Here is an 11403-nt window from a genome sequence, read left to right on the forward strand (position 1 = left end):
AGAGGAATACGAAGAAAATATTCTTTAAAAAGAAATTTAAAAGAAAGTGAGAAAATGAATATATTTATTATATAACCCTCCAAAAAAGATTATTATATAAATTCATGACATATGATATGGGAGGGAAGCTACTCTATTGATATTGTCAAATACATGATATAATAAAATAAGTATTTTAGCAAATTTTAAGCTGTTTTCCTTTTTCTAAACTGTCAAGTTTTTTTTTTTTTTTTTTAAATTATGGATGTAAGATTATCAATGTCAATTTCACCATTTTGAATCTTGTATTTTTATGTATTTAACTTATCAAACACGACAGTGTATATGAATTTTATATTTCTTAAATTTAATACCCCACACAAAACAAATTAATTTGTTTATCCGATTACTCAACTATCCCCATATCAAGACTTTCCTTACCAAAAGCAAGATACCAAAATATATTGATTAATAAACGTACACTTCGTCATCAATTTATAGCACATTTTTGCCCCGACTAATTAAAAGCAAAGAAATTTCATCTGAGTTAACAAGCTTATACTTCCTCATTTAAAATATTGATTGTAAATTGGTATGCGTGATCGATCTATGTCGAATATGGAATTAACGTTCTTCACGTTGACAACAAGACAACACATGTTTACATAGGTTATATCAATTGTCGCTGAAGATGACAATATAAAACAAATTTGAAGGATGATAACTGATAAGTCACACGCAAGACGGCAACTGATTTATGTATTAATTCTATCCATTTATAATAGGATTTAATAGTTAATGTTTATCATTTTATCTTAAGTAGTTGGATAAAAAACATAGTTAACCCAAGTAAAAGATGAGATAGTATTAGGATGAATGACTTTTTGATGGATAACTTGCTGAAAAATTTTCATATTACACGTACAAAAAAAAGGTAAAATATACCAAAAACTCCAAGTAAAAAATGTGTTTAACAAATATAAAGTAAAAACTTTTAATTAATATAAAAAATAAGAATTATAAATCCAAACCATACTTCATATACAAATGACTAACATTTAAATATAATTAGTGATTACATTATCAATTTAAAAAATTATAAATTTTTTTAATCTTCACGATTCAAATAAAATTTAATAATCTATATTTGTATTACATTATATATATAAAGAGATAGAGAGAGAGAGGTTAATTACCAAGCCGATCTCACCCTTTCCCTCATTAAGTCGGTCTTATATTGACTTATATCAAGAAAATTACCTAATGGTTAAATTGTTCCATTAAACTAACTTATTTTCAAATCCAAAGAATGTGAAAAGTGACCAATCACCTCGCAATAAGTTAAGGGAAGAAAATTACCTTAGCAAGATAAGAGATCACGTTAAGCATTTTGCATATATAACTTACCGTTTCTCATACACTTTTGACACATCTTAATGCTATAGACTTAGGCATCTTTCTAGGTGACCTTGATAGGTGAGATCTCCATGTTCTCACACATACATATACTAAGAACCGTTATTATTTTACGAATGTGATAATTATTAATTTAAGAGTATCTCTGATGATGTTATTGGCTTAACAAGTTGTTTATTTTAACAAATCGTTCTTATTTTTTTAGTATTGGAGAAGATCAATGTATCATGTTTGATTGATTAAAATTTAGCTTTGATTGCTTCTATAAACAACAATGGTTTATGATTAAATTTTTTTTTGTCATATTTAAAGGTCATATAAGAGTCATTTGATGATTACTTAAAATTATATCATTGAAACAAAATATATATAAAATAAAGAATTTAAAATAAATATAATGTAACAAAAAAATATTAATAAGAACCAATTAACATAAAATAAATTATTTAAACGATAACCATTAGAGATGCTCTTAAGTCAAATATCTATATGCATGGGTATTCAAATTTATGAATTAGTTCATGATTATAAGTTCACTTAACATGTTAATTGCATTTTTTTTTAATTTTGACCATTGAAATATGATTTAAAATTCTGTATTTATCATTCTTAATTTTTACAAAAACTATTTTTTTGTTACATAATACCTTACGTATACAACACACATAGGGATTAAAGAATATTAAGTGTTAAATATAATAGAATTAAATATTTAATAGTTTTTTTTTATCAAAAATGTCAATTAAATTATATAATTATGTGATAATATCATGTGTATCATGTTTATACATTTTTACTGAATTTAAATATTTATATATAAAAGAATATAATCATTTACATGTATTTTAATATTACAGTAATATACCACACGTTTAACAAAGTGAAATGATGGATATTGTTAATTAATTTTTAATTATACATTTTAAACTCAATAACTAAATTAGCACACAGGAGTTCGATACAACGAGTTAAATAATTTTACAAGGAATCGGGGAAAAAGACGCACACTAACACGTTTAAGGGCCGAAAAATCACAAGGCAGCAGAGAAATTGGCATTGGCAAGCATCCACTGAATGACGTGACACCCTTATAGCATTTGAATGACCTTTCTAGACGTTTTTGAACCTTAAATAATACAGAAATATTAAAAAATAAAAAAGGGTAGCTAATGACTATAAATATAATCCGTGTGGATGAAATTAATCTCAAGCCTCTAATAATTACAATAAATATTAACATATTAGTATACTATTATTCATCCATGGTTGTGGAGCAAATGGTCTTTAACAAGTGCATTTATAAGGTCAATTTTTTACGCAGTCTTCCTCCTTGTGTTATTAGGTTGACCAAGAAAACTATCTGGTACCTTAGTTTTTGTCTTTACGTGTCCCCAAGTGCTGGAAATTTCAGTTGGCAACCAAAAGTCAGACGTGAACCATACTTATATCTAACCTATGTTTTGTGTTCCTTTCTATATATATTTCGTTCACAAGTACATCAAAATTAATGACTAATGACCATTTCTTTTTAGTATGAAACTTGTGGGCAGCATCAAGTTTAGGGTCATTCATCGATCATATATAAATTATATATATCCTATTATATTCTATATAATATATAATATATAATATATACATGCAATCACTCTGATTATACCATCAATCACGCTGACGATCGATGATTTTTTTTTTCCTCTCTTTGGTTGGGTGGCTTTAGCTTATTGATCTAACGTTCTTCTTCCCGTTGGTGACTGAATGGTATACTATGTGCTAGAGTTTTCATCATATTATATATAACACAATGGGAAAAAAAGATAAGGAAAAGGAAAAAGTTCAAGTTGACGAGGGAAACCCAACGCAACGCAACACTTATTTTCTACCAAACCGAAGGTCGAATATATTCATCTCTTTTTAGTGGGACTGTGAAGGAAAGGAAAAGGATTTGTGTTTCACCAACTCCTCCACACACCTTCAGGACCTTATCCAAATCTACATTAATTTCCTCTGAGATGTAACCATTTCCAAATCCTAGATAAATTTAAAAGAGGAATCATTAATTTACTTTTCTTTTCTTTTCTTGGCGTTGGCGATGTCCCCACCCATATAATAAACAAACAAAAAATATCTATATATAATTGCTTTAACTTGATCTGCAAAATTCTTTCCTTGATCCCAACTTTTTTTTTTTATTCCACCATCAACTTGCGTTATGCGTAGAGATATGACAGTGTAACAAAGATAAAAAGATTATGCTTGGAGGCTGCGTTTGTTAATTCGTTTTTTTCATGTATATCTTCATGTCATGGTTCACCTACCGTGTTAATTAAAATCCATTTGCTTGTTGTCTACTTACCCGTGAAAGTTAGATCATGTGTGCTATCTATGCTTTCTCCAACCAGTCCCACCATTTTACTTGGTTCGTTGAATAACCTAAACAATTATATAGTATAGTATAAGGAAAATGATGATAAGAATGGTGGCTGATAATTTTACATGATGGGCTAATTAGTCATAAATATCTTTAAAATGATGTGATTTGTGTTTAGTCGAGAACGTCCTTTTAAAAATTGCCTCCTAGTTTGAGTGACCTATTGAAGGGTTGTTCAATCTTCTTCCTATACATGACGTATATAATATATATTAGTTAGATACGGAGCTTCAGTTTCCTTCATCACACAGCTTCTTGTGGGACATTTTAAGGAAGTCAGGAACTGAATATATGATCAATTTCCAACATTCATTTTTTCTTTCTTTTGTTTTTTACACCATCAATCTTCAGTTAGGCTTTCTGCTAGGGTTAATCATAGATTCAAATATATATTCGTGAATTTGCATTGACCAACTCAATCTGATCCAAAAGAGAAAAAAGTTAATTTAAATATTTGAGTTAGTTTGGATAAAAAAAAAGGTATTTAACCTAACCATAGTCAGATCCCATCTTAAATCATTCATTTCCAAATTCTTACTGAACTCGATCCAATTTCATATTTATCCCTTTTTTTTTAATTAGTCTGCAAGTTTTTTCAATTTTATATGAATATTATTTTTAAACATATATATCTATATATAACCTGAATATTTTTTCTCTTTTTTAATTTTCTTTATAGATAAAATTTTAAAAATAATTAACATTTTTCTGGACCAACTCCAGTTTTAGGCACTTCCTAGCGGAAAACATCAATGAAATTTTCAAACCAAAAAATAATAAATTTAATTAAATCTATAGTTTAATCAGAATATATAGAGGATTAAGTGTGAATCAAGGTAGTGCTTTGGTTATACGAAAGACAACAGTTCCAAATAGAATGGACGAAGGCTTCAAAGAGCTAGACCAATCCACATGGTATTAGAATGATAGAATATGATGAGATCATAATCTGATTATAACATATTCTTAAAAGTTAATCAACCTGTATATATTCGGCAGCAAGATAAAAAGTCAACTGAAATTCGACAATAATTCAGCCTTAAAAAGATTTTTATTTGAAAAACATCCTTAAATTAAAAGTTTAAGAATTAATATTCACAGAACAAATTAATAAATGTCTACAAATTAAGAATCTTATTTTTGCTATAAGCACAATAACGTTGGTAGACTGGTAGTATATATATATATATATATATATATATACACACGGAGGGATCAATTTAATTATTAGATTTCATAAAAATAAATTATGAGGATGAAAAATAACTCTAAGGAGTAAGTAAGTTAATTGATCATTCTCTATCTTTATAAATAATTATTTATAGTATTATAAAATAATATATGCAAGCTTTAAAATTAATAAAAGCTCGAATTAGCTTTCCGACCATATATATATATAAGTAATTTATTGGCAAATACCCGTGAAGCATAGTGAATAATCATGGAAAAACACATACGTCCATTATGCCCGCACAAGACGAGTGAAGAAAACAGCGTTTCTTGATCAGTCACCAATAATGCAAGGAAAAAAAATCAAATTATTATATGAAAAGGGTTTTAGACTTAAGAGAAGTAGATTATCAAAATTATAAAAAAATGAATCTCTTAAATAATTTAATTTAAAAATCCACTAAATTATATCATAATTCACAAGTCTGTTTAAATATAAAACAGCTCACTCGAGAGACAAGTCAATCTGCCACAAACCTAATATGCATAGATTTTAATTAGTAATTAGAACCAAAGCCACGTGGGTCCTCTTCACTGCAGCAGATGAAAAATTTAGTACGAACTCTACTTGTCTCATACATCTCTTTTATGTTTCTTTAGTGTTTTTTTTTTTGAGGCATTTTCTTAGGGAAAGGGTTAACAATATATATTTTAAATTTTAGTATTATGTAATATTATCTATGTAAAAATAAATTTTAATCTAAATATAAAATTTTTAAAAATATAATTTAATTAAAAGTTATTAAATAATATAATAATTATTTAAATTATACCGATATAATTAACCCTTTCTTTTATATATATATATATATATATATATATATATATATATATATATATATATATATATGTCACACTATTATATGACCTCCATTATTTTTATTTTAAAAAACATGAAGAAGCAGTAAGGCATGAAATGCCTCTTTCCCCCTGGTATAATAAGTATATATAATAGGAGTAATCAAATTATTCTAAAATAACTATATTTTCTCGTAATTTAATGATTCTAAAAATAATTCACCTTAGATTATAAGAAACATAAAAATAAGAATATGAACTAATCCTCTTGAAATTATTTTTGGAATAACTTCATCTTTCTCTATATATAAATACAAAAAGATATATAAAATTAATTCATACTAACAAATTCAAAATTTTTAAAATAAAAGCATCATGGAATTTTATTGAAAAATAAATAAAATTAAAAATAAAGATTCACACATATTGGTCTAATTTATTCAAATTGATTCATCTCAACCCATGAATCAAGTGAGCTGAAGGAGATCAAATTGCAAAAGATTGATATAACATTTTGATAATTTGTTTAGTCTCTGATTTAGGTTGTTCAGGTTGACTCAGAAGATACAACTCAAATTGTTAATTTTAAAAGTAACCCGTTTTCAATTTAATACTCTATATGTTTCTAAATAACTGACGTTTAAGGTTTGTTCACAAAACTCCAAAAAATTGATAATTCTTTTGAATTTTGATGAAATTGTTATGCCCTTTTCCTAATATAGACTTGTAAATTCCTTTGTCCAATATACTGATTTCTCTCTCTAGCAATAACTTGTATTGAAGTTTTTATCCACCAAATTACGAACCAATAATTAATATAAAGGATTTAGTGATTGTTATTTTGATCATTTAGAAAGAACATTGAAATGAGCACAAGTAATTTTAATTATAAATCAACCATGCACTTGATGTTACTGTTACAGGGTAAATAGAAAGTGCAAAGTACAAGGCAGAGTGGGGGAGTGCAGGGCGCTGTGAGTCCCTTTGACCATTCCACTCCAAACAAAATACAATTTGAAACGAAACCCCTTTGCTTAACACAACAGTAACTGGAACCTATTTATGTCAAAATCTCATTCATGTGTTGTTCCCAATTAGAAATAATCAGCTACTATTATCAGAATTTTAAAAATAATAATAAGAAAACCGACGCTTGTGATACGTGGTGGGTCCCACCCACTAGCTTTTCCTTTTCTCCAAACTCACTATAAATGCCCCTCCACCCTCTCTTCGCATTTGTTTCGCCGTTACAAAGTCCTACCACTACTCCACACTTTCTTATAAGTTATAACAATCAACCCACTCTCAGATTACGCTCTGTTGAATGAAAAGCTAAGGAATATGAGAAGGCCATGGAAGCATTCTAAGAACAAACATGATCTCTTTGAATGTCTTCCGGACGATCTCGTTGTTCTTATTCTTTCCAAGCTCAGCGCCACCGCTTCATCTCCTTCCGATTTCATCAACATCATCTTAACGTAAATTCTCTCTTCCTTACTGTTTTTATTTATTCTTTTAATAAACATGATAATTTCTAACCATGTTAAACATAAACACAGATGCAAGAGGCTAAACCGCTCAGGCCTGCACCGTCTTGTGTTGTCTAAAGCTGGGCCCAAAGTATTCGCCATAAAGCCGAAAAATTGGTCAGAATATGCTCACTCTTTTCTCAAACACTGCGTCAATGCCGGTAACGTGGATGCCTGTTACACTCTCGGAATGGTTAGTCATTGAACTGTATTATTTATGGAATTAGTCAAATGTTTTAGGTTTTTTTTTTAAAGAATGAAGGAGAGTTCGGACTTTCGAATCCCACAATTCACATTTCTAACAAAATTAATTATGTTTTTTTTCTTCTTCTGCAGATCCGATTTTACTGTTTGAAAAACCGAGGGAGCGGGCTCTCGTTAATGGCGAAGGCGGCTATGAAGCTGCACGCGCCGGCGCTGTACTCGCTGGCAGTGATTCAGTTCAACGGTAGCGGCGGTTCAAAGCGCGATAAAGATCTACGCGCTGGCGTGGCCTTGTCGGCGCGTGCATCTTTACTCGGCCACATCGACGCGCTTCGGGAGTTAGGCCATTGCCTTCAAGACGGATACGGCGTGCGGCAGAACGTCACCGAGGGGAGAAGGCTCCTCGTGCAGGCCAACGTGCGCGAGCTCGCGTATGTCCTACGCGCCGTGGCGCCTCCTTCGCGCTGCTGCGACGAGTCCTCCTCGCTGCTGACGTGGGGCGCGCTGAGATGTCAGAGAAAAAACAACAACGCGGTGTCATCACTGGCGTGTCCGTTGCTGAGTGATTACGGTTACAGCGTGGCGCCGCCGGAAGTGCAACCGGCGAATTGGTTTCTGAGAGAGTGGTTTGAGTCAGGTAAGGGGAAATTAGAAGAAGGACTGAGGCTTTGCGCGCACATTGGGTGCGGTCGACCGGAGACGCGGCCACACGAGTTTCGCCGGTGTTCGGTTTGCGGCAAAGTGAATTACTGTTCACGTGGATGTCAGGCGCTGGATTGGAAGTTGCGGCATAAGATTGAGTGTTCGCCGGTGGAAATGTACGGTGATGGTGGTGTTGATGTGGAGAATGAGTTTGTGGTCCCAAACGATGCCGTTTGAAGAAGTGTTTCAGCGACAGAATCAATTTCTAAGGTTGAAAAATAAGAAAATAGAGAGGAAAAGAAGCGATTCTATAAATTAAAAAAAAAATGTCAATCAGTTGGTATGTACTATGTACAGATGAGGTAGTAACTTTTATATATATGTATATATATTTATGGACAACTAAGATTAAAAGTTCTTTATTAAAAAATGGTTTCCGTGTTAATTTTATCAACGGTGCTAAATGTTTAATGCATTACATGCAATACAAGGAAATACTTTTTATTTGTCTTTTTAAATTGAAATACTAGATGGGGCGCAGAATCTCTTTCATTTTTGGAGAATGCCTTGATATCTTGAGATTAGGATTTCTTAATGAAATGGTTTTGTAAAAATTTGGGAAAATTGAAATTGTCAAATAAGCTATTGTGGAGACATGGGAATGAATATTCATTAGGTTACTACTTGTAAGGATGCAAGCAATATTATGGTGCAAATTTAGTATCATTAATTGTGAATGGAAAGAGTATTGGAGAAAGGGATGGGGGGAGAAAAGAAATTAAAAAGAAAGGATGATAGTATTGTGGGGAAAGGAAAAGGATTGAAAGGGAACAGCATAAAGTAGAAAATCCAAAAGGCACATTGGCGCTTGTGACTCCGTTTTGTTGAGTATCTATTGAGTGGAGAGTGAGTACATCCATTAACTATTTTTGGTTGAAGTTGCGCTATCAAAAGAAAATCTACACACCTAGTTGGGCTCAGCCAGTTCCCCACGAATTAAGTTATAAGTTATTCATCCCCTCACTCCATTTGTCCTCTTAAAATCTCCTTAAATAGTAGTACTTTGCTTTATTAAAACAATTCAGTTACACGTAAGTGTCACAGGTATCAAATCTTAAATTAATTTAGCATTTATCTTTGCTTTAAAAACAGTGTGATGGAGTGTTAATAATTTTAAAAATTATATAAAATCATAGTTTTTTTAATATAACAATAAAAAATAAGAATTTAATCATCACCGCTGTAAATATTTTCTTTTTCTGTAATGCAATAAATGATAATCATACATGATAAAATTGTTATCTTTTATAATTAATTTAAAAGTGAGATCATATCTATAATAATTTTTAATCAGTATAAAAAAATATACTCTTGAAATAATGCAATTTAATATTTATTTAAGCGGTAAAATACGTGAAGACCACGTAAAGATTGTGCCAAACGCAAGCAGATATTACTTTACCTTCCTCCATCTCTCTTTACTCTTTGTTACCATAGATATAAAATCTATTAATTTTGTTACCAATCTTTGTTATCCGTTAAAAAACTTGACTGAAGACCTGAGATATCTCCTTATTCCTTCTTTTAAGATCTTTCCTTCTTCATTACATGAATTATTTCATCAACCAAATTTAAATATGAGATCTTACTTACTAACAGAAATCTCTTCTTGTAAAAAATAACTGAGATTGTGATGCACGTGGATGAACAGATAGAGGGTCCGTATCAATGTGAAACCAGTTGGTCCTCTACTACTCTACCTCTACCAGCATTATTAAGTAGTACGTACGATGATGTACGTGCAGCGATGCAGAGGTATGGGCATGGCGATGGAACTTTTCAAAAAATAGGCTTGGACAAACAAACATCATCGGATCAGTGTTGTTGAAAAGCCCACTCACTCACATACATTATTTTCCGGAAGAGATAAAAAAGGAAGAAAGAAAGGCAAGCACACACAGCACAAAGAAGCAAGTTCCATGTTATTTACGTTATCGTTGTTGTCGCGACACCGCACAGGAGCCTTTGGTATTCAAAGCCGTGATTCATGACGATTTTGACGGTTACTAATGCCCAAGCCCCATGTCCACATCTACCTAGCTAGCTTCCGGTTTTAAGAAATTATTGAAGCAGCCAGCTATCAAAAAGGATCCAAATATTTCAATTGTTACTATATCATTCTTTTACGTGACACCACTGCCAATTATTTTTTCCCAAAAAATGTAAATTATATTAAACTTAAAATAATAAACGGGAACATACCTCGCAGTTAGAAAAAATAAAAAATCTCTCCAATATAAGAAGACCTATATCAACATATTAAAACAAATACAATAGGTGCATTTGTAATTGCCTGACAACCCAGGTTGTTTCAAGAGTTACGATCCTATGTCAATGAATTTTTTAAGTCTAACATGACTGATAATAGATGATTGAATTTCTTTAACATGCTCATTAGAGTTTGATTTTTTTTTATTGTATATATATAAAAATATTATTGGAATTGATAAAATCTGTCTTAAGAATTAGTTTCATAACTTTTTGTTTAAGAAGATATCTTGCTTTTAGAAATAAAAAAACGATATTATTTTCTTTTTAGTTTTTAATTAGCAGAAGATTATTAATTTTAATATTCAAGTGATGAAATTTGAGGTCGAGGATAAACATATGAAAATTTTGGACTTTTGAACCGCTTTAATGTATTCATTTGTTGTTTTAATGCCTGTTAATCAATTAGTAACAATTTGTTAATAATCTATTAACAATTTAGGTAGCTGCTCTATATCTAATAATTGAATAGGGATGTACTATGGGTTGGAATTGACTCAATGACCCAATGAATGCAAATTAAATCAAAGGAAAACAAATCAAGTTTTATTGTTCTATTCGTTTGATTTGAATTTTAAAATTGAAAAATTCTATTATATTCAAAATTCAATATCATCTATTTCATTATCGGAATTAGGCATATGAAACTCAAATTGAGCATATTTAGCATAGTTCTATTCACCAATTATATAAGGATGTATAGGGGTTGGATTGACTTGATGACCTAATCAATGCAAATTAAACCAAACAAAAACAAATCAGGTTTGTTGGGCCTATCAGTTTGATTTGAATTTTAAAATGGAAAATTTTGATTATATTCAAAATTCAACTATATCGATTTCAGTATCA

The 11403-nt window shown here is 30.5% G+C and overlaps 1 protein-coding gene across 1 annotated transcript; it reads left to right on the forward strand.

Moving 5' to 3' along the window:
* The first annotated feature begins 7079 nt into the window (after positions 1 to 7079).
* On the forward strand, positions 7080 to 8541 carry LOC100820040 (F-box protein At5g50450). The gene is made up of 3 exons (XM_003526909.5): positions 7080 to 7329; positions 7411 to 7573; positions 7717 to 8541. Exons 1-3 carry the CDS (start codon positions 7193 to 7195, stop codon positions 8461 to 8463), a joined length of 1047 nt encoding a protein of 348 aa, XP_003526957.1. The 5' UTR covers positions 7080 to 7192; the 3' UTR covers positions 8464 to 8541.
* Positions 8542 to 11403: the final 2862 nt, after the last annotated feature.

Source organism: Glycine max, chromosome 6, assembly GCF_000004515.6.
Source record: "Glycine max cultivar Williams 82 chromosome 6, Glycine_max_v4.0, whole genome shotgun sequence".
NCBI classification, from domain to species: Eukaryota; Viridiplantae; Streptophyta; class Magnoliopsida; order Fabales; family Fabaceae; genus Glycine; species Glycine max.